Here is a 25,268-nt window from a genome sequence, read left to right as displayed (position 1 = left end):
TAATATTATTAGTAGTAGTAAGCATTCTTTGTACCAAGAGTCCATTATTTTAAAACTGGGTAAAGAGAGACACACAAATGCACAGAGCATATTTCAAACTGGGTGTTATAAATATTCTTTAATCTAAAAAAAAAAGAAAAAAAAATCTTTTGTGCTTTTGGAAACCTTAACCGACCAATAAGGTTTTCAGTTGAATTCCACATACATTTACCTCCTTTACAAGGCCACGCACATTGAGCATAAGCAGTACGCCCTGCTCCACACACATCTCTTCATCACATGATAGACACACGGTTAATTCTGAACAATTGGGTCTTGTTTTTTTTCCAGAGAATGTTCACGTTCGTACTTGAGCCTAACACTCACCCACCAACACACACACACACACGCACCCCTCAAAACAAGTGAGAGTTCAAAGAATACAAGAGCACACAATTCTCTCATGACGTGTAGCCCATCTCTCTCTCTCACACGTTTTCACCCACACACCAGAGAAGAGGGTTTTACAGCCACTTTAGTAAAAACAGCATTTAGGCCCCAACACACCAAGCCAACCAAAGCTGACATGATCACAATCAACACCTCTCCCTCTCTGTGAAGATCTACTCTCAGACATAAGGTAAAGACCGAAGACTACAGCTGAGGACAGCATTAGGTCGCAGTATTCTCTGTTTAAAAGAAAATGTTAAAAAAAAAAAACATAAAATGAAAGGTTGAGTGTACAGATCTGACACAGAGTAAAATAGAAGTCCCCTTAAATTTAGTGAACTGAGCTAGTTTAGGGTACTTATTGAAGACACTGAGTCTGGGTGGTGGTTGTGATCCAAAACAATTCATCCAGCATCAATACCACACCTCACTAATGCTCTCACTGAATGTCATCATCCCATCTTAGAGAGTTTAAAACATCTAGTCTACAGATGCCCCTCCATCACGTGGCAGTGTCTAAGTAGTAAACACTGATTTAGGAATGACTGACAGAGAAAGTGTATTCTGTTGTTCCTGTTCTACAAAAAAGTAAGTTCACATCTTGATGCTGAAACTGCTCTACCAGGATGGGCCAAAGCCAAAAGAGTAGAAGACACTGGACTGGGGGCAGCGACCAAACACTCAGCAATGACCCGATCGAGTCCAGCGGTCAACAGCTGGCTTGGTGCATCAGGGCACTTCATCATTCCTCGCTGTCAATTCACATGATCTACCGACTCAGACGGCTATTAGTTTTTCCCTTTGGGTCAATCATGCCTGATGAAGTCATAGCCAATCCATTGGGTCACCTGACCTCATCAGATGTGAACTGACCTCTTCATCCTCATATAATTTTATCATATAATCAAATCATAATGCAAAAATTAAAAATTGTATACAATGAAAATACATTTCTGTAGCTGAATAGCAGCTGGATTTCATTAAATACAGTCAGAAAATGCCAAAGATATTTTCTTATAATAGCAATTTCTGGTGAGAAAAATTTCCACAGGTCCAACAGGTTCTAGTTAGATTCAGAGAGGAATGAAAACATCCTTTGTTCAGTGAAGGTGCTGTATTTTAGGAACAAATCCTTCGATCTCAAAAATCCAGAGAGGAGTGCGGATAGTCTGCTGTAGCCAGATATACTTTTGCAAGAGCAACATCTCAACGTCCTTTTGATAACTGAAACTTCCCTGTGACATGCCATGTTTCATGTATGAAATGTAAAGGCAGTGTTGTTTCTGTGCTCCTTTCTGAAGTAAAACTTCCAAAGGGTTTTCAAACAGTGATGCTACTAGAAAAACAGTGATGGAAGTAAGTAAGTGGAGGAAAGGCTCAATTCATCAATAGATCTCCTCCTCTCTTTTATTGAGGAGAGATATGGTACGTAATTCCTCAAAGCATTTGAAGAACGTACAGTAATATGCACAGGTTTGGATGCATGCCAGACTTGCTCTTTCGTTCTCAACAGCAACAAGAGTTTTCCAGGAGAAACCTGGACCTGGAGTCTAAACAAAATGGTGGCACTGAGCACAAGCTGGAAATCTAACAAAGTTTCCAAGGGTCAGCGACTTGGAAATGAAGAAAGGTTTTGGAAAGTTTTGTAACTGAAATGTAGACCATCTACACTTTAGGGAATTAAGGATTAATTCCCAAAAGTTTAATCCCATCACTGCTGAAACAGACATTTAGAAAGGTGATTCTAATCTCTCCAAAATGGGTCACCACTTCAAAACACGAGGGTCTATAACGGTGCACAGACAGCAGAGTACAGAGCATTGTGTTTAAATGTCATTATGTTGTCTTCATGTGTGAAAAGAACTGTATTTGTCGATCAGTCGACCTAAAAGGCCACGTGCCAGAGAAAAAAACACTTTCCACAACTGCTTCGCTTTGCAGAACCAAGTTTTGTTCAGTGTTTGATTTGTGCTTTGTTCAAAGTGCAATTTGAGAAGGTATATTTGTATGTGTGTAAGTGTGTGTATGTGCGTTTGAGCCGGGTCTTACCCACTCAACCTTGTCCATCAATAGCAGCTTACAATTCATAGAAACCTCACAGTACTGCAGATGATGTGGGGGGAAGAGAAGAATGTGCAGGTAGAGGAGTGTGTAGTGTCCTGCGGCCAGCACCAGGCTGCTGTTGAGTGTGTGACGAAGGGTCCACACTGATGTCCCATGTGAAGAGCCCATTGGGGGAAATAGAACAGAAAACGTGCCCACACTGGGCTCTAGCTGCCTGGAAGAACAGGGTCAGACAGGTGCCTCTGGATCTCAGTTCCTGGGTCCCGCGAGGTGCTCTGGTTTTCCAGGTGTTCAGGGAGTGACGGGAAACGCAGGCTGCCACATAGAGACACGTGGGGGTGGGACTGGGCCTTGGCCTGGAATTCTGCTTTTGCTTGGGTCTGAGGCTGAAGACGCGTAGGGACATTCAAGGTTCCAGGGGTCACTGGCTCAGTCTCTGTCTCTGGGGACATGGACATGGTGTCGTCTGAGGCTACGGTCAGGTGGACGCCACTGGACATAGACTCGTGAGACTTGTGGTTGGGGTCGCCAGAGTCGGGGCTCTGTGGGACAAGATAAAATGCATGGAATATCAGACAATACTGTCTAGAAGAACTAATCTGAGCAGTGAGATTCTTGAGGTGAGAATCTCGGAAGGTATCTGTTGTAACATATTGTTTGTCTTATGTCTGTCATAAGTGTCACAGCTGTCTCTACACATCAAAGCCTTCTGTAAATACACTCACCTTGGTGGGTGAAGAGAGACTATCGATTTGTACAGTGGGTGGGATTGGTGCAGAGCTGTTGAGGACTGGGCCCCCTGTCCCATACAGACTAGAGGGAGGAAGTGGGTGAGCAGGTGGCGTCACAGCGCTGTAGGCTGGTGGCACCGGAGCCATCTGCCTCTGGAGCAGCTGCAAAATCACATTAATATCAGCCGTCATCCTTGTCTCCAACCTGTAGAGAAAGAGAGAGTTAATAGTTAAGTGTACAATAATATTTTTAACTAATATTTATAACTTTATAAGTTATAAAGCGCTTTTGTGAAACTTGTAATTTAAAATGTAAACTTTCTCCTGCTCTTTCATCACGTTATGGTAATTTTATGTTTTGAGTACTATTAATAAGCAACTGTAATTTTATAAAAAAAAAACGTTTGGATACAAATATATTCCCAAGAACAAATCAAAAGAATTTACATGCTTTTGCAGCACTTTTTACTTGATGGAACTCATAACATTGATGGAAGTTTGGTGTGTTTCCCCATGTCCACGTGGATTTACTACTCAAAAATTTTCCAGAGGTGTGAGTGAATGTGTCCTTTGTGGGAGGTGTGTTCCCGCCTTGTGCCCAGTGATTCTGGGTTGGACCCACTGTGACCCTGAGCTGGATAAGCGGTTACAGACAATGAATTAATTAATGCAGCAACCAACAATTTTTTTTTACTCTTGCCATTTTCAAACTATTAACTTTATTTCTTGTTGAATAAAATGACAATTGCCATTTTTAATGCTATGCAACATTTAACATAAAATGACAGCAGAAAAATGAGCAGGAGAAAAACTATATGTTACACAAAAAAACACTTTAAAACCCATTTGTACAAAAATTATTTTCAGAGTGAATAAAAGCGAAGTTCTCAAACAGAGTCAAAGAGAAAATGAAAATCAGAGATTAACTGAGAAAAAGAGATGAAAGACAGGAACAGATTGAGTAAAATAAATAATAAAAAAGTAAGGGCAGGAGAAAAAAAAACAGTTGTAGATGGGGAGAAAAAGTAGAAAATTTCAAAGTATGATATTTACCTGTTGAGCTGAGACTGCAGCAGTTCGAGCCGTGCCTGCAGTTCGCTCGGTCTCTCCTCCAGACACACGTTGCGGTGGTGGTGACACACATGAGCCAAGGACGAGCGTCTCGGACTCTCCGAGTACTGACTGGGCCTGCGCTCAGGCCAGTAACCGTATACATTCAGAGAGCCTGGGACATAGAGAGAAAAGAGTGGTTAAAGACTGAAAAATGTGAACAAAAATGTTAGCAATTTAAAATTAACTGACTTTTGTTTGACCGTTTTATTCAAATAGCCATTTTATATGTAGAATGTATTTTAGGGTTATCTATAACAGCATATTCAGAATCAAGGGTTTGAATAATCCACGCTTTTATTATCAGCATGGTGGACTATTGTCTCTTAACTGAACTTCCTAAAAAAACATTAAACAGCTCCTGCACATTCAGAACTCTCCTGCTAGTCTTTTAAGCAGAACTGGACTGGATTTGGCATTGAACAGAACAGCTGTTATGCTGCGTAGCAAATTATAAATCTATTATAAATCTAAAATATTCCTCTTTTTGTGTGCATATGACAGAGCTCTCTTTTTTCCAATTTAACCTATATGTTTTTTTTATTATTTATTTTATTCTAATATTTTTAAGCTTTTTATATTTTAGACTTTTACACATCCTTTTTCCTCTCTTATATCTCCTTTTGCTTTTGTTATTATGTACAACATTATGAACTGCAAGTTCTTTAAATAAACTTGCTTTATTTTCTTCTTGGTTTTGTTTTATAGATTATCTATCTGCTATTACTAAACCCTCTGACTCAGTTAGTGACTCAGAGGTAAGTGTGTGATGATAACGGCATGATGTCTGCACATTGTTAATTGATGTAAAGCTTCCATTAGTAACGGGTCAAATATATTTATGGTAAATCCAAAAACTGAGTACGTTTGTGCTATTGACAGTCATTTTTTTTATCTGGTATGTCCTCTTTTTCTCTGTACCTGAGTAGGGATGTGCCCCCTGCTCCAGGGGTCCCCCCATGCCTGCTGGGGAGTTGTTAGGGGGCAGGAGGCTGACTACAGTTGGTGGGTAATCCTGCACTTCAGAAGTGTACACGTCTCCCCGGCCAGGTCCTGGTGGTTTGACTTCATCTTCACTGGACAGAGAGCCGGCACTGGCGCTACTGCACAAGTCATCCCACTGAGAACGTGAGAGTGCCCCTCTGTGGTTGCCCATTGGAGCACAGGATTGATCTGGATATGCATCTTCCCTATCCATCCCATCTGAACAGAGCAGACAAACAGAGATTAACCTTCCACAAGGAGGCTATGGAGGTCAAAAACCAAACAAAATATATATGGGGCTCCATGTCTTTAACAATTAAATAATTCATGCTTAATTATTAATAATACACTTATGGCAATGCACATGTACAGGACTGAGTGATTGAGAAACATCTTGTCACTTTTACTTTAATCTTGGAGAATAATACAGCAACTATATATGAGAAAAAAATGCACACACACTGAGGTACCTGGTCGGTTGCGTCTGAGAGAGTGTCTCCTGCGTCTAGCTCGCCGGTAGCCGCAGTCTGACTCCTCACTGGGGGTTGGCTGCATTATTCTGTCTGCCTGATACACACAAGCTTCAGTAACTCTTATAACCACTAATTACATACACACAAACATAAGTTTGTCTGATACATTCTCGCTGTCATATTAAAAACATATCAGTTCAAAATTCTAATTTTGGTATAGACAGAAATTTATGATATTTCTCTAAATATTAAACACACCTTAGTGACATTGTGAACGCTCAGCATGTGACTTACATCTCGGAGGTTGAAGGTGATCTCCAGATTGGTCCAGAAGCTGTCAGAGAAGTCTGGATACATATCCAACACCTCCAGCAGGTCATCGCGCAGGATCTTGTGCAGGTCACAGTAGGTCAGAGCCCTCACGTCGGCACTCGACTTTCCTGGCCTCCCATAAAGACTGATGGGCTCCCCAAATATATCGTTCTTACCTAGATAGAGAGAAAAGGAGGAGTACAGGATAATACATGTAACTATGAAAATATGTGCGTTTTTGTAGCCGACTGGAAAAACCAGCATAAGATTAATGCGTAGAAGGAAATAAGGTCAATTTCTCCAAACCCTTTTTTTTTACTCTAAGGCTGTTAAAAGCCTTGCTTAATGGAGTCCACTGTTGCCCTAATTTAGTCTGTGGACTAGCACTACAAAGTAAAACCATTTTAAAACTATTAACAGAACATATAATGAAAGAAGCACTTGTTCAGAACATGTGGGTATTTAGGGGTCTTGTGAAACAAGACCACCCAGTCAGTTTTTTGTAGTCAGATAAACAAGATAAAAAGAGCCATTCTGCCAGCATTTTTGTGCTGCTTCTCGCATCAAGTGCTGACACTTTATTATTGTCATGCCGACTCCTCTGAGCATCTCCAATCGTTATTTTGTGCTACTTTGAACTTGTAATGTAAACCCAGTCTCAAACTAGGGTCCACAAAGCAAACACTAGATGGCACTACATGGGTTTAAATATAGAGATGTTGCCAGGCACAGGAATAATCTAAATGTTTGGCCCACAAATAATCAATATGGCATGATCAATAAGGCACAAATATATTGAGTCACTCAGGCTTATCAGAGCAAGCCAGGGAGTGCAGGGAAAATCACATGTAAATAAAACACAGAACACCAGGCAATTAAAAAAATATATACTATATTATAAGAGACAAAGTTATACACAAACATTACAAAATTTTATTTGAAAAGGGTAAGGTGTTGGGGGGCCATAATATAACATTTTACCTGACTTTATACCGACCAAGTAATATAATATAATATTCTACACAGATCATCCATAACATAATTACAGCCTCCTTGTTTTCACACACTCTGCATTCTCTCAGCTCCACTGACCATAAAGGAGCACTTTTACAAATACAGACTGTAGTCCATCTGTTGCTGTGCATACTTTCTTTGCACTCTTTCATCTTGATTTCGATTGGTCAGGACCAACAGACAGCAGGCATTATTTGGGTGGTGGGTCATTCTCAGTGTTGCAGTGACACTGAGGTGGTCATGGTGTGATAGTGTGTGTTGTGCTAGTACAAGTGCATCAGACACAGCAGCGCTGCCAAAGTTTTAAACACTCAGTGTCACTAATGGACTGAGAACCATCATAAATATCCACTATCCAAATAGTACTTGCTCTGTGGTGGTACTCTGAGGGTCATTATCATCAAAGGACAGATGGCTAATGGCCTTTAGAAAATGTAAGAAATGTAACTTTAGAAATGTATAAGTGCATGTATACAGTCAGTGAGTTTAGAAACAAACAGGTGTTATTAATATTAGGGCTAAATGGTGTATAATATAATTCAAAGCATAAACCTGTGACAAGCTCCTCAAACACATTGAGTACACTTTGGACAGTAAGCAGATCTTGGTTAACTGACCATCTGTGTTTTGGGGGGAAATTATTTAAATAAAATATTTGCCAAACCATCACTTTATTAAATAACTGAGGATGAAGTGACCACTGAATTACAAAAACTGATATGTGTTTTACCTAAAATGGCCACCACCACGTCCTCTCGGAGGATCTCAATGGAGCCTCGGGAGATGAAGTAGAGGGCCGTCAGCACGTCTCCACTGTGTACTAGTGTGTCACCCGGTGGGGCGTGGGTGGTTTTAAAACGCATGGCCAGAGCTCGTAAACAGCCTTTACTTGCTCCGCGGAAGGCCTTACAGTTCTGTAACAGACTCCTGTTGAGATGAAGACAGATATCAGCCTGCAGGCACTCTGGAAAACCCTTCAGCACCTACAGAGAGGAGAGAAAGAGAGACAGAGGAAGAAAAAGGATGAGAGAATGAAACTGAAATAATATATATATTAACAAACAGTTATACCAATATCTTTGTTCTATATCTTCATAATATACACTTTTGCTTTTTTTAATGTAGGACAATGACATCAGCCTGAGTAAATAGAATCAGGGAACTCGCTAAGTGTAAATTTAAAATTTCAGGAAATTTAACACTTCATACTTCATTCAATTTATGCTTCAGCTTTAAAAATATTCCTCAAGCTTCTGACTTAGAATGACTACTTAGGAAGCTTTATTCAATTGGCCAGTGGGACACATACCACAGGCAAACAGTGTGAAACTCACAGCATTCATGTCGATGCCATTGGTGTAGGACCAGGCGTGCTGGAAATATTCCTCCAGCCTCTGACGCAAGCCTCCAGGGATCTGGTGGAAGCGGATGAACTCTTTTACCCTCAGCATCTGTGTGTGGTAGCGTGCCGTGCCGGAATACAGACGCTGGATTATAGCTGACACGTTACCAAAGATACTTGCATACATCAGAGCTGGAGAAGGAATAGGCAATAAAAATTATTTGGTGAATGTTACACTATGAGTGAGCAGTGCACAGTCCCAGCCGTGGAGCCCCTGATGAAGTTGATGTAAACACTGATTACTCATCAAGTCCTTTATGAGCTGAAATGTGTATCTGAGCAAGAAAACCTAAAGACGTTAAGAGCATGTTTATCCCAGGACTATTTTTCTAAATGAAAATGTAGGAAAGAGTTTAGAGTCCTCCCATACCTCAAATGTTGTTGATTAGTCAAAATCTGTTTGGTGTCTTTTGTTTGTTTCTTTAGTTTTTTTATTATATCACAAGTGAAGTTACCTAATACCTCTCTAATTAGTGTCATGTAAACAGCACCCCAAAAAAATCCCTCATTTATCTCAAAACACTGAAATTTGTAGGTCTCAAATGGACTTGCATGTTTGGTTTCTAACACTTGGTATAACATACAACTATACAAATTCAGGCCTACTGTTTATACCATGTTAAGCTAGCCAATATAACACAAACATTTTGTTCCTCTTTTACATAACAGAATGTCAGAAATGACAAACACGTCTGTGACATTACTTTGTAACTTGGTTTGAGTTGGTTTGAGCAAGTATTTAAAGTGTTACCATCTACATTATGAAAATAAGCAAATATTAATCTATTTTTAGAGATTAGACATCTAAATTATTTAATTTAATTATACTATATAAAAATGAAATGTAATATATAAACACGTAAAGAAAATGTATTTTCTTTAAAGGGGTGGGGAAAAATCTGAGGTTACATTGTCTATGGCAGGATTATAGCATCTAAATGTTAATTATAATTTTATCCCTCAGCCATGGAATAACTTCAAAAAATACATATACATATTTTAGCCCAAAATATTATATAATATAACACATTCAGAACCATTTCATATATTTTCCTTGATGTGATTTAGCTTTTAGAAGTATTAAACTCATCAGCCATCTGGTTATTTTCACCAACACGGTTCACAAGTTTCTCTGTGACATTACCATTTCATATCAAACCCTCTATCTGTCTCTGTTCCAATATAAGCTATGCAGAATTTCAATCTCAGGAATTCCCTTTAAGACACCGGGTTTGGAGTTTCTAAATGTTTGAAATCTGTAGTAAGTTTAAATTCTTGTTTAAGGACATTTTAGTGCTTACATTTTGCTTGTTCAAATAAAGGCCTGTTTTGCTTAGGAGAAAAATATTAGCAACAAAAGTTAATACAAAATCTCCTCTGTCTTTTCATCTGATCTCATTGTTTAGCAGAAACGACAGAGAAATTAAGGAGATTTTATTTTCTATATGTAGAGGTATGAATGAAGGAAGAAGTGAAGGAGTTGGACAGAGCGAGTGTGTCACTCACAGCCAATCAGCATGACACAGATGGAAAATATCTTCTCTGGGTTGGTGTTGGGGGAGACGTTGCCAAAGCCGACGCTGGTGAGGCTGCTGAAGGTGAAGTACAGTGCTGTGACATATTTGTCTTTGATGGAGGGTCCTGAGTTGGCATCACTATCGTTGTACTGCTTGCCGATTTGATCAGCCAGGTTGTCCAGCCAGCCAATTTTCATGCCTCCGATGCGGGCAGAGCCGGTGCGCTCCACATTGCCGATGGCGTACCAGATGCAGGCCAGCCAGTGGGCGATGAGGGCGAAGGTGCACATGAGGAGGAAGAGGACGGCTGCTCCGTACTCAGAGTAACGGTCCAGCTTCCTCGCCACACGCACCAACCGCAGCAGCCTCGCAGTCTTCAGCAAGCCAATCAGAGTGGTGGTCTGGGGCTGAGGGGAGGGGTGACAAAAAAAAGGATTAGACAATGCAAGAACTGTAGATGGCAAGAGCTACAGTTCAATACCTCACACATAACTACTATGAATGATTCCATAGCAACAAAAAAATATATAAGTTGTAGGTATGAGAATGAGGAATTGAAGTGCTTGCTCATACACAAGCCACTGCAGTTTAGGCTTAAAATTAAGTTTAAGTTTAGTAACTGCTACAAAGTATTCCGTTATTACTAGAAATGATTCTAAAACATTTGTACTATGAAAACGTTATACTAGTTACTAAAGAAATGTCTTAGTTTAGGAATTTTATTGTAACAAACAATTTAACTTTTGTTACTTTTGTTTCATTCCTAACACACCTTCTACCCTTTTTCCAAGTCAAAGACACAGTTCTGGGGTCTTAATGAAACATCTGTGACCTGCTTTGGTCAAAATACCACAAGGGTCAAACAACACAGTAGCGTTCTCCCCTTTCCAATCAGCCCTGTTCACAACAGCCATTATCAGCATTTGTGCCTTTAAATGAGAAAGAGCCACAGCTCAGTTCACAGTGACAGCCCAGGAGCGAGGAACAGTTTTTAGCCATTTTCACTCAGTGTCCAAACTTCTCCGTTGTCATCTCAGTAATCGTATTTCTCTGTACTTTTTAAATTTGTTTTGCTCCGTTTAACCTTGTCTTCATGCTCTCACAATCAGGGGGGTCCAGTGCTGTGGCTGGAGATAAACTGCAAAGAGGCATCCTAATCCTACACAATATTAGAACGACTCATTTTATTCCACGTGTTCTGACTTAGGCAGACTACAAAAAGAGTTCTAATTTTTTCACAGTTTGTGGTTAGGTAGGATCCAGATCCTAATGTTAATGTTCTAATGTACTGAAAAAGTTTTTTTTTTTTTAACATAACTTCCCCTTGGGTTCACCATATGACTGGTGAATTCTGTGATATTTCCAGTAGACTTTAAGTGGTTTGCTCAAGCAGCCCTTAATGAGGCTCAGTTGCATTAAATTACTCATTCAGCGAAATATCTTTCTGTGGCCATAAAACACCTGTCCGTAACAAACTGTTTGTCATAACTGCCAATTAGTTTAAAAGTGAAAACCAAACCTACCCTCTAAAAGTTATGAATATAAAACAGGTATTTAATTTTCACATAGAACATATGGTAGAGATCTTTCATGAACAAACCTCAGTTCACTTTTCTGTAAGTTATTAATACAGAGAAAAGTCTGTTTGCCCAGAATGACCTATCTTCACTTCTGAAAAATAACATCAGTAGAGTTTGCAAAGCACTGAGAAAAAAACAATACCAATGTCACAAAGCTGTAGGTCTGAGGTTCCCAATCACCAGGCCACCATTACCATTAAATATACAGTAGTCTGACAGCTGCAAAACTACACTCACTGCTCAGCATTTGGAAAGATCTATTTTTGAAAATCTATGGTGCTATGCTTTTTTTTATACGTTATAATTAAATCTGTGTTGTTAAAAATATGTAATCAAAATAATTCAAATTATTCAAAAAGCATTCTCTTAACCAGAACAGGAAAGTTATTTTATGAACTGCTTTACAAATCACAACAGCAGGCTGTGAAATTGATGTGGCTGCTGCCAAAAAGTCAATGGCATTAATAAATGTGCCATGCTTCAAAAGCTGGCTTAACAAGATGCTTTTGATTAAACAAATGAATCAACCTTTGCTAAGGTTGAATCCCAAAATGTGTTTTACACTACAAATATTTGTAAACATACGAATATTTCCATTTAAACATTTATATTTTTTTTCCTGGGCTAGAATGATGTGGTTTTGTTCTTAATGTCTGTAACTGATGTTGAATATTGATCAAGAGTCAAATATTTTCATAAGAGGCAAATGGCCCAGTACTACTGTTGCATCATCTATGGAAATAATATATTTATATGAGAAAATGTTTAAAAGTCTGAAATCCGAACCCCATGCCCACCCTCTCATACTTCCTCTCCTCTTCTCCCTCCATACCTCTCTCAACCCTCTCACCTCATCTGATCCTGATCTGAAGATGAGCAGGTCGAAGGGGATGGCTGCAACAATGTCGATGAGGAACCAGCCTTTAAAATAGTGCTGGGCTATCCGCGCCGGGTGGCTCACCACTTCGTCATTGTGATTGACGTACGTTGTACGGAAGTTGATGACGATGTCAATGATGAACATGACATCAACCACCAAATCCACCACGTTGAGGGGGTTGCAGGTGTAGCCGCAGGTGCGCCGGCTCTCTTCCTCTTGTTCGTTGAGCAGGAAGGCGGCGCTGTAGGGTGTGAAGACAGCTGTGTAAAGCACAAGCAGCAGGATCACCCAATCCCATACCGCCTTAAACGGGCTGTAGTGCAGGATGGTCCACTTGTGGATGCGTGGGGCCTGGAGCTTGTACTCAGGAAGCACATCAGCTCCCAGAGACAGCACCTGGATGGTAAGACATGGTATAGAGTTCTTACAAGGCAAGAATACTTTTGAGAGATACAAGAGAGTGTCACGGTTACTATTATGTTTATCAAGGTTTAATTCATTTTTGCCCGTTTTCAACCACAAAGAAAACACAGCAGTACATGTTTTAAGAAATAACCATTTGCATTTAATCCTATGCTGTAACAGACTTGTTTTTTTTTTTTTTGTGATATGTGTGGTAGCCACAGTGTGGACTTAAATGAGGGCAGCAACATTCATTATCTGTAACCCTTATCCAGTTCAGGGTCACGGTGGGTCCAGAGCCTACCTGGAATCATTGGGCGCAAGGCAGGAACACACCCTGGAAGGGCAACACACAAACACCCCTACGGACACTTTTGAGTCGCCAATCCACCTTTCAACGTGTGTTTTTGGAGGAACATGTCTGTGGGAGGAAACCGGAGCACCCGGAGGAAACTCATGCGGACACACCAGAACACACCAACTCCTCACAGACAGTCACCCGGAGTGGGAATCGAACCCACAACCTCCAGGAGCTGTGTGACTGCGACACTACCTGCTGTGCCACCGTGCCGCCTGGGCAGCAACAGTGAAATGTTAATTGATTTAGAGTTTGAATGTAATTCTACTTTCATTCAGAAGCTCCTGATGGCATCAACTCAGCAAGGTGTTTTACCTTTCATTTATGTAGCTAATAAAATCTATACATTATATATTAGACAGTTAGAAACAAGTAGTGTGAAGGTTTTTCCCATAGCATGCATAAACAGCAAATATTCCTTGTAAATTGTAAAAGAACTCCTTTAAAGCCTTTTTTATTGTAAACATTAACAAGACAAACCACATATCCAGAAATAGAACCTATTGCTTTTTTAATTGCAAGTATTTTGAATTTCAAACAGTCTAAACCATCCACAAATTGGAACAGAGTAAGATTAATTCAAGTCCTGCTTAATATGAGTGAAGACAATAGAATAAAATTAAATCAGATAAAAAAAAGCCTCATTTTATGAGGATATAATGCTCTTAATCAATTATTCATTCATTATCTGTAACTGCTTATCCAATTCAGGGTTGCAGTGGGTCCAGAGCCTACCTGGAATCATTGGGCGCAAGGCAGGAACACACACACCCCCCTACGGACACTTTTGAGTCACCAATCACCGTGTGTTTTTGGACTGTGGGAGGAAATCAGAGCACCCGGAGGAAACCCATGCGGACACAGGGAGAACACACAAACTCCTCACAGGCAGTCACCCGGAGCGGGAATCAAAGCCACAACCTCCAGAGCTGTGTGACTGCGACACTACCTGCTGCGCCACCGTGCTGCCCCTCTTAATCAATTAGATATATTGATATATTGGTGTAAACAAAACTTCTGCCAGTACTGCTATACTCTGTTAACACATCTATCCAACAGCTGAATCGTAAGATTAATCTCAAATATCACTTTTTGAGATTCTCAGGGATGGTCTGACCCTCTGTGTGAGAAGTTTTTTACCACTTTTTTATCAGACCTCATTCAAAAGGAAAGACTAATAGTCACACTGAAAAACTCAACAGACAAGATAAAATGATAAAGAGAATGGAGTCTGAAGTGACGTTCACTTTAGAAGAAATCTAAAAAAATCTAAGAATGAATCATTAGTAAAAATTAGTTCAGAGACACAAAAAAACAGAGACACAAAGGAAAAAATCTGCACAGAAAATTATGCAGGCTTGAATGGATAAATCTTTTTTATAGGTAGCAAAGTCTGGCAAACACAGGGATAGGATAATATATGCACTACCTTTCAAAATGTTGGAAACATTGTTCAAAATTTTAGTTTCAGTTAAATATTTAATTGAAAAAAAAAAATGAATTTTAGGTGTGTGGAATGATTACAGGGTAAATGATATATACTGAGGTCTACTCTTGCCTGTTTCGGTATCTCATGTTTAATTCCAAAATGTTGTATCTCCATTTGTACATGTGTTCAACTTCTAACAATATATGGATTTTTATAAAATTTAAGTTTGTGGCTTATTGGAATAATGCATTTATTTTACTGTGAATATGCAATACACAAGTCCACAACACATATCAACATTGATTAAATCTGAACAAATGTTCTTCTTGCCAGTATTCATCAGAAAACCCACTGTTATTAATTCCAGTTCAGTGTACATATGTACATGAGGGATATGCACATTATCCATTTATTTTGCCACTAGTTACTTTTAAACAGGTCGCGTACCTGCTCCGCACTTAACAGGTACTTCTCATCTCCCACACTACGAACGCTGTACTGGAGGATTTTTTAGAGATCACACCATCAGCAAATAGCACTAATGTTCCATTAGCAAACTGTGATTATGGCTGGCTCAGGGGACCATGGCAACTGCTGGTTACCATGGAAACCGCAAATTGATCAGCCGACATCAGTAATGTGGAAAACTTGGTGGACTGGGACAAAGGGACTACCCTCACTGGTCAATGGCCATCACTGGTTACCATGGAATCTGAATTAATCTCAAAGCTAAACCTGTCAGTAGTGGTGACGATGATGACTGAAAATAGTATGTGATGGGGGAATTTCCTGGTGCATAAATAGCTCAGCCGAGAAACTCAGGTTATCACTCATCGACTCATTGCCTGCTAATAGCTTAAGACTTGACATGATCCAGTTTGCTGCAAAGAGCAGAAGGCCGTGTCTATTCCAGTAAGCTGACCCCAAAACACTATGTTTTTATATAGGATGTAAAAGTCTCTACAGCTGTAACTGTGACGCGTTCTCAAGTCAGAAATAGATGTTAAGTTGCAACACAGGAAAACGAAAGCCACAAAAACAACCAAGGCAATTTTTCCTAGAGCAGATGACAATTTACTACGTCTTTAACCAGATGTGCCTCACTTTACATCATTTTACACTATGTGTATCCCCTCATATATCACTATACACCATGTTGCTCCATCTTATATTAGTTAAACATCACTATACATCATTTTACATCACATATTTACCTGTTGCATTTAACTATGCAGCATTATATTTAATACATTTTTTAACCTGTCATACAGCACTATAGACAAATATAAAACACCTTTAAAACATTTGATACAGCACCACATTGTTAAACAACTATTTACTCTTTCACATAAGAATACACCAATTTTAACCAGTTATACATCTATTTATCTCCTCAAAAGAGTTACATGAACACACTCCTTTTATTCTCTACTGGTGACTGAGGTTACTGACCGGTACAACGATGAGTGCCTCCATATCCAAGTTTTCCAGGGCTTCGTGCTCTCTGCCACAACAGCCGCAGGAGAAATGAGTCTTCATAAAGCCTAAGAGGCCACCCTCTCGACCCCGAAACAAACATCTTCTCTCCACGTTCATCATCACACAATCAGCCCTACACAAAGTAAGCCTACAGCTCTATCAAATTCCTCAGAAAAGACACAAGGGAAGGGAGGAGAGCTGCTAACAAACAGACAAACAGGAATCAATAACTTAGACAGAAGCAGGATAAGTGCAGATAGTCCATGGAAGTCCTTGACACTTGAAAAAAGAAACTAAAGTATAAACAACAGTTAGAAAAAAAGATAATATAGGCACTGACCTACAATGCAACACCGAGAAACAGACACACTAAAGACTTGATAAAGTTACAGTAAAGATCTCCTAAAATTATGAAAACAACTTGTTAACATCATATGAAATGACCCACTATAGTCACTCTAAAGACACACTACAGTTACACATTGCAACAGGCTCGCCCATAATCTGAAGACTCCACAAAACAAAAGCTCCAACTGATTCTGGACCCTTATAAATGCAGCCAGTCCCACACCTCCAGCACCATGTGATCCTGTGGCTCTATCACTCTGAAAACACATCGGATGAACTAACCCATTTAGTGGGAAATCGACAGAAGGGAGAGAAGAGAGAGTGTTTTAGAACATTTTCAGTAGGTCTGACCAAATTGGAACTGAGTGTGACCATGCACGTTCCTCCCTCTCTCCCTGGTCTGCTGGCACTTTATCTGAAGCTAAGACACAGGCCTTTTTACCTTAGTTGTCCTCTCCCTTCGTATTTAATATTGCCATTCATTAAGTCAAAAAACTGTTAAAAATCTAAGTCATTTATACTGGGGTGATAATTAGAGACTGGGATTTTGTGTAAAATGCAATACAAACCAGAATTTGTGATATGTTATTTCTTTTTAACCTTTATTAAACTGAAAACTACAAGGGTATTCACTGATCTCCTTTTGTTTTCATTCAAATAAACAAATACATATTTTGATGAGTGCAACACAATCCAAAAACATTAGGACACATGCATGTATTCTGTGTCACAGTGTTACATCACATTTCCTTTAAATTACACTGTTTAATCATTTGGGAACTGAGGATACTAATTGTTAAAGGTCTGCGAAAGTAGATTTTTTTTGCCTGTTAATGCTTAAAGACTTCAGCTGGACAACACACATTTGTCTGATTCTCCTCTTCATGATGTGCAACAGGAGACAAATTTGGACCTCAGAGAGGGCAGTGAAGCACATTCACTGTGCCTACAAAGCCACACTGTTATATTACATGCAGAATGAGGCCTAGCACTGTACAGCTGTACTTCCTGGGAAACTATGTTACCTTGACGGCAGCATATGTCCCTCTAAAATATCAAAATGCACCTCCACAACATTGGTACTTTCACACATGGATGTCACCGGCACAGATATACCCACATAACATGACATTATCTGCACTGCAGTGCTGATTTGGTGATCAAATGCATTGTTAAACAGAAAACAAACCAACCAAAAATATTCAGTCAAAAGTGTCTTGTGACCACTGAAAAAGGACTAGGGAATGATTAGCACAAAATGTGCAGAAATAGGATGAGCTACTCATGATGAGCTACTATGATTGAACCCACAAGGTAGGTGTGTCCAACAGAGTGGACAATTAGTGGACACAGTGTTTAATAACTCCAGCAGCACTGCTGTGTCAAGTCCATTCACGCCAAAACAACACACACACAACACATAATCACCATGTCAGTATCACTGCCACACTGTCAAGGCACCACTTCCCAAATCATACCTGCTCTGTGGTGGTTATATGAGGGTCCTGACCAATAAAAATCAGGGTGAAAGTGGGCTAACAACGTATGTAGAGCAACTGTAGAACTTCCTATATGGCTGATTGTTGTGTACTGCTTAGTAAAATATGTGAAAGCAGATATATAATGTAACACTAAAACATTTTCCATATACGTCTGCTTAAATCCTGTTAAAAGTTATTCAGGTGTTTTTGCCGGACCAGCAGAAACGGAATGCTTACTGAATGCTTGGGACACACTCGCGCTGCTTTAGCGCTGTAGGTCCACCGTCCGCCGCGGTGCAGCTCAGTGTTTTACTGGAACCTCAAACAGAAATGTGCTGAACGTTGTTGAGGTAATATTTCTCATAGTCTCTTAGTTATGTTTGAAAAATGTTTCTGTGACCCAGCCTTTTGTTTTCTACTATATATTTAACAAACAGAAAGTCATCTTGTCTGTCCCTATAACGACAAGAATACACAAACACATCTCACTGTTACTGACTTTCTGATGAGTAAATTACATCTGCACAGCTTTTTGTTTAACTTTACACGGAAACGGGCAAAATATCCGGATTAAAGCCAGAACACCAGAGCGACGTGTTACTCAAAATAAACTAGGCTGTGAATTTTATCAGTCTGACCCTTATAGAAATGTAAGTCAGTACATAAATATCTAGCTCCCAGCAATGCACTGTTCCTTTATCAAGTATAGATTACTTGGTTTATAAAATGTTAAGGTTTTAGAAATGTTCAGAAACTTAAATGTTATCTTGTTGCTTTCTGGTAAAAGAGTTGCTTTAATGTAATCTCTACACTGTGCTTCTGTTTTGTAGCTTTGTATGAACAGAAAATAACAGGCTTTCCATGGATCTTTAATACACACTGTCAGCAACTGACAAGATAAATCTATTTTTATAGTTTGTTTTTTTTTCGTTATTATTGTAAACAAAGACATTGATATAAAACACCAAAGCTTCTCCAGACCTTCCAATCATAAGGGTATGTATTTTGGGCTTTCCTGTTTTTGAAATGCGAGAAAAACCTCTGTGACAAGGGCCATATGGCTAATGGCGGTTCAGCTAAACTAGGCTTGCCTAGTTTTTCCTAGCTCTTGTTCACTGATACATAATATGCTCAATAAATTGCAAACAACTCACAAAATCAAGGGTACTGACAGGGAGTTTGTCTCCTTTGTTACAATAAGAGCCTCAGTAATTGTAGTACTGAGCCACATTCAGCCACATAAACATTAGTGAGGTCAGATACTAACTCTGGATTAAAAACACCTCACTGACCCAAACTAAAGGTATTGTATTCAGTGACATCTATCTAGGGAATAAAGAATTCTCCAGAAGTTAATGCTGGGAGATTTTACACTGCTCTAACTCTGGCTAGGAACTGTGCATTGTGAGCAAAGACTAGTGATTCATTGTGATTCATTTCAATTTGTGTTTTCCATGGAAATTTCAGAACTTGACAACAGAACATCTGTGTCCACCAGACGTGGCTGAATTCACCTATCTTAAGTGTCCATAAAGCTTTGGACATAGGATGTTCTTTATGGACATTCTGAAGCAGACCAAGTGTGAACAAGAAGTGGTTGACCATCCATTGTGTAACTAGGAGAAATCTGCACAGGGAAATGAGAAATGTTTTGCATACTGTTTTGCATAGCCCAAACGGCAAAGCAACGACTACCTCACACGGGGTGCCGTTTTGGCAGTTGTAACAATACACACACTGCTTATGTGTTTGAAAGGAAAATGCCCAAGTTACCTGTCAAAATCTCAAGTTAAAAGAAATGGATCAGGTGTGTATATAGAGTCTGTGTGTGTTCAGAAATATTTTACCAAGCAAAAAGTTTTGGGTGCAATTATAAAAATTTCACCTATTCGCTTTCATTCTTGGGTAGCACGGAGTGAATGTGTGTGGGTCGCCCTGTGAAGGCCTGGTGCACCCACCAGGGTGTGTTCCCGCCTTGTGCCCAGTGATTCCGGGTATGCTCCTAACCCACCGCAACCCTGAACTGGATAAATAGATGGATACAGACAATGACTGACTCATTCTTTTAGGAAGGCCAGGTATTGTTTAGTAGAGTTTCCATACCCAGTAATACAGGCTCAGTGAGCATGAAAATCTTTTTGAGGCTGACCAAAAGTGGTCATCTAAAAGATCAGTATCATCATTCTTACAGCATTATAGGAGAAACATTCTATACCAATGACAGCCCTTTTCTTCTCTTTCATTCTCCATCATGCAAACTCTTCCTCTTTTATCTAACTCTATCTCTGTCTCAGTCCTTTTTTCTCTCATTACTCTTAGTCTTAGTCACTTTCTCTCTCTCCCTTTTCCTCATGTCTCTCTCATGTTACTCTCTCGCTCATTTTCCTACAATCTTGCTCCCTTATTCACTTGCAATCTCTCTTTCTCCTATGTCTCCGTCTGTGTCATTCAGTCCCTCTTTTCCACTCCCACTCAGTCTCTCTCACACAGACTCTCTCAAACTTTATCTCTGGTGTTTTAGAAAAATAACCATGCCTTCTGCACCCTTAAAAATAAAAGTGCTTCAAAGGATCCTTGAGGGATGCCATAGAAGGACCACTGTTGGTTCCATTAAGAAGCATGTTTGCTTAAGAGATGTGTGAGAGTGAAGAGCCTTTTAAAGTTTTAAAAATCCATCACACGCTCTAATAAGCTTTTTAGTGCCATTATTTGTTAGATACTAGAAAGGTACTATAAAAGTGTAATGCTAAATTAGATACTAAAATGCGGAAATTGAACATATTGAAAAAAATAAAATGTGCAGACGTTATGGCTTATTTCATTTTGTTCCAATCAACTTCCAAATGTTTGCACACAAATGTAAAAAGCAAACTGCTGTCACTGCCTGTGTGAGCAGATTTTCCATAGAGTTCACTAGCAGAGTTTCCACAGTTGTACATAAAAGAAGACACACCCCAAGCACACACTCAGGTCCATGTGTTCACTAATGAGCACACACTCACTGCTCACATGCACACACACGGATTCAGTGGCGCGCGAGGGCTCAACTTATTGATATAATCCACCGCTCTGTTTCATAATGACAGGCTCCGATCTATGCTGTCTGCACGCATGCAAACACACACATATACACTAACCACAGCCCAGACTACCGTGCACCAGTCATTTAAACCACAGATTAAACGTAAAAGGCTGGAATTGCTGTAATTAGCAGCATTCTCACAGCATCACTGTCACACAGTTTTAATTACAAACACAATGACTTATTCTGTGATTGATCCAGGGGAAATCCTGATGGACAACTGTGCTCAAATTACCAAATACAAGCATTATTGCCATGTTTTTTGAGGTGTCACAACCATCTTTGAATGGAATTTAATGGAGAAAGACTTTTGTTAAGTAATTTTGGAGCTTTCCCACTGGTCCATTTAGTATAAAAATTAAAACATTTTAAAGGGGATATGATATTTATCATTTCTGTTATTATAGTTTAATCTAATATCTATTAACTCTACACAGGTCTAATTATACTGTCTACTGTTTTTTAGAATTTGTTTATGTACAGAAAAATTCCAAATTATTTTCAAGAAAACATGGCAAATTAGCATGGTCCTGTAGAAAAGTTTGAGCCAAATGCAAACAATATACTGTTTTAGAGATGTAGTCTTTAATTCTACAGGGTTGCAAATGGATTAAAATGTATAAAGATCAAAATGTATAATAATGCAATAATTTTAGTAATGCCCCCGGGGGGGTTTGGAATATTATAAATATGGCATCAGCTACTTTGGAGAGAGGTTAATCATATTTAACAATTACATAACTCTTGTAATTGTGGAATATGTGTACAGTAGAGTCAGTATAAAGATGGTATATTTGAGTATTCCCAGCTCTACACATAATAAGCCCATTCATTTAATAACTTCAAAATCATAACTTCAATTCTTCAATGCTAAATACATTTCTAACATGTGATTAAAAAAAAAGAAAACCAAAGTGCATATCTAGCAACTGTCAGACAAGTGAGGTAATAAATGAATGAGGGTCATTGCAAATTTCCCCACTGTAAATGACAATTCAATGTAATCTAAAATACTAAACAAACAATAAGGCTCTTAAGACACTACTGTTCAAATGTTTGGAATGTTTCAACACTATAAAACCTATTCATTGTGAACAGTCATGTGCCATTTCAGGACTTTCCATCACTTTGTAAAAATCTAGGAAACTTAAAAATTTAAGAAACTTTAAAAGAGTCCAAAATCATGAGCAGATTTGTGCATGGTCTTAAAATAACTGTGAAAGCTGCAAACACTGAGGGTAAATGTATGATATCTGTCATTTTTAAAATGACCCATATCTGAAGAATCTTTGGCTCGAAAATTGCCTAGTATATAAAGATTTAAAGAATATAAATAAAAAAAAGATGCATCTTGATCTAAAATATCTTTAAATGTCAAAGATTGAAATTTACATTGTAAAAGTGAATCAATTTAAAATGCAATTAAAAATGACAAGTGATTTTGAGCAGTATTCAATTTTAGAAATAGTCCTTTTTTGTACTTTGTACCTTGCTGTAATGTAAGAAAATAAACAACAAACTGATAGCATAACTTGAGTTAATTTAAAAGTACACAAACAACACTAAGGGGTAGAAAACAGCACCATGACATCTGTGCATGAACAACTATGAAGAACAACACATCCTTCCTCTGAGGACCTTTTTTTAACTTTTATCATACTTTAAGGAAACACATTTTCAACAAGGGCTCAGAGTTAAATATACAGAAAAAAACAACACAAAGAATCTGAAAAATCAAAACTGGAGCAAAACTGAGGATTTTTTCCAACTGGAGAAAAGTTCAAATCTGATGCAAAACTTCTTGGCCAAAACTTTGAAGTAACTTCATCATCAAACAAAGACTCTTAGGTCAAACATCATCAAACATCTTTGACTGGTGATCCATATTTGCCATTGGCCATCAATCAAACAGGGTCTTGACCTTTACATTACAAACAAACTCTGAAGGGTAAGAGACCAGCAACACTAAAGAAAAAGCAAAATAAACAGCAAGGTTTCCACCAACTAGAGAGTGAGAGAGGAAGTGTCTGGAAATAGCATTAAAATTATTAGTACTTACAGGTTTAAGTTTTTGCTTCAGGCTCATGGTGGCATTCTGTGAGCAGTACAGGGAGAGGGAATCAGAGCAGACTGACACATGGGAAACAGCCTCTCTCTCTCTCTCTCTCTCTCTCTCTCTCTCTCTCTCTCTATGTGACTTGCTGTCTCTCTGTCTCACTCTCACACATGCACACAACCAGAAAAAAAAACGAAGGCACAGAGTGCAAAAAAAAAGAAAAGAAAAGAAAATGGTGCTACAACAACTGGAACATCAGCATATTCATATAACGGAAGTAGAGATATATACGACCTGCAGCTCCAAAAGCAATTTTTTGTTGTTGTTTTTAATTTGCTAGATAATGAATATTATTAAATTACTAATCTTAGATCTTAGTATACTAATTTCAATCCTTCAGGAACTACTACAAACGATTCAGTATCACATTAAGCAACAATTATGAATGACTTAATAACTACATTAGTTGTTGAGTATCTACTACCAATACAACCAGTAAATTATGTAGTGAAACACCTATGGACATTTTGCGCAGCCACTTTGGACTTAGGGAGGATACTAGAGCACAGTCCGTCACAATAGCCATTTTATGTGGTTGATGTACTGTTCCAGAAATAATTAAGATAAACATCAGTCATTTTATGCTACCGATATAATAATAACATAATTGTGCAATTACACCCCTTCAAATAGCAATGGACCTTCAGCAAATCTTTGTTATTAAACATTTTCAGACATTGAAATAGGAATATTAAAAATATTTAAATATCCTTAACAAAGAGAATTTAAATATATTATAGTCACTGTTTTTTAAACAAATTGACATAACGGTCCCAGAAAAGAAAAAACAAGAGAAAACCTGAAAAACAGAACAGCATGACTGGCTAAAATATTGGTGTTGTTCACTGTTATGTAAACAAACACGCATGTAAACACATGTAAACTCAGGAAAAATTGAGGAAATATCCATATATTGTTCAATAAAATATAATGTAATTATTGTGACAGGCGTACCAGAGTACCCAGAGGAAATCCACACAGACACAGGGACAACAAACCTCACAACTCCTCAGAGAGGGTGAGCTAAAGGTGCGCTTGAACCCACAACCCCAGGACACTGGAGCTGTGTGACAGCGACACTAGAAGCCCAACTGCTTTTAATGTTGGATGCACTGTAATAGCTTCTAAGCAAGTACACACGTTCAGAATGTGATTTACATCATTATGGCAATTAGTGTCATTGATTTTTTTTATATTAACATTAAAAGTGATACAGTACAGTATTTCTGAATACTGTAGGCATAATCTGATTATGGGTATGCTTGTATTAAATGAATTTCTCATTGAACAGCCTTAACTATATATCTTAAATTCATTCCAGAGCATAAACATACACACACACTAGTTGACTGTAGGGGCTTGTTCTGTTTTAAAATTTGTAATGACTGTGATCTAAATGTGAAATCTCAGAACAATAACACTTACAGTACATGATCAAAATAATGACAAATTATAACGAGCAAAGCAGCCTGCACTATGTGAACTGAGCAATCACAGTACAGCAAAGTTCCAGTCAGTAATATTACATCAGAAACAGTCATTTAATTTACAGTACCTTATCATGTCTCGAAATGCAAACACACACACACACTGCACTGCACAGTCCAGGCGCTCACATAACAAAGCACATGTAATACAGACGGATCAATCGCAGCAGGGATCAATGGAGATATCATTTCCCTTTTTTCACACCATGCCAAATCGAAGTTCAATTATCAAGCAAGGAACTACCCACTGCAGTTACATCACCAGTCATAACTTCGCCACAGCGGCACTGACAGCCAAACCTGCACAGCTTCTTAGCTCTCAGCACAGGAGCACATACTTCTTCATATGTTCTTCTTAGAGCATAATTTATTCATAATTTCAATTACATGTGTCGGTCTAATACTAGTTTACTGTATTTTAATGTAGTTTACTGATTCATTACTGATGCATTTCCATATTTTTTTTCTTTAGAAATGGCTGATTAAAAATAAGCAGGTGGCTGATTAAAAAATAAAGTTTTAAACACAGAAGAGTGAGGTTGAATTTTGAATGGCATATGCAGTGGATTGTACATACTTGTATACATGTG

The 25,268-nt window shown here is 38.7% G+C and overlaps 1 protein-coding gene across 1 annotated transcript in view; it reads right to left on the bottom strand.

The window, feature by feature from the left end:
* Window positions 1–110: 110 nt before the first annotated feature.
* Window positions 111–25,268, bottom strand: part of kcnh6a (potassium voltage-gated channel, subfamily H (eag-related), member 6a) — a 41,646-nt gene continuing 16,488 nt past the window's right edge. Inside the window, exons 7-16 of the mRNA XM_066642196.1 lie at window positions 12,467–12,892; window positions 10,026–10,443; window positions 8,452–8,651; window positions 7,848–8,100; window positions 6,086–6,279; window positions 5,789–5,885; window positions 5,256–5,537; window positions 4,278–4,449; window positions 3,219–3,429; window positions 111–3,035 (exon numbers count right to left, since the gene is read on the bottom strand). Coding sequence (XP_066498293.1) covers window positions 2,700–3,035; window positions 3,219–3,429; window positions 4,278–4,449; window positions 5,256–5,537; window positions 5,789–5,885; window positions 6,086–6,279; window positions 7,848–8,100; window positions 8,452–8,651; window positions 10,026–10,443; window positions 12,467–12,892 — 2,589 coding nt within the window. The 3' untranslated portion in view covers window positions 111–2,699. The remainder of the gene's footprint in view (window positions 3,036–3,218; window positions 3,430–4,277; window positions 4,450–5,255; window positions 5,538–5,788; window positions 5,886–6,085; window positions 6,280–7,847; window positions 8,101–8,451; window positions 8,652–10,025; window positions 10,444–12,466; window positions 12,893–25,268) is intronic.

The sequence above is a fragment of the Hoplias malabaricus genome, chromosome 13 (assembly GCF_029633855.1).
Source record: "Hoplias malabaricus isolate fHopMal1 chromosome 13, fHopMal1.hap1, whole genome shotgun sequence".
In the NCBI taxonomy this organism is placed as follows: domain Eukaryota; kingdom Metazoa; phylum Chordata; class Actinopteri; order Characiformes; family Erythrinidae; genus Hoplias; species Hoplias malabaricus.
This window is presented reverse-complemented; position numbering and strand designations above follow the sequence as displayed.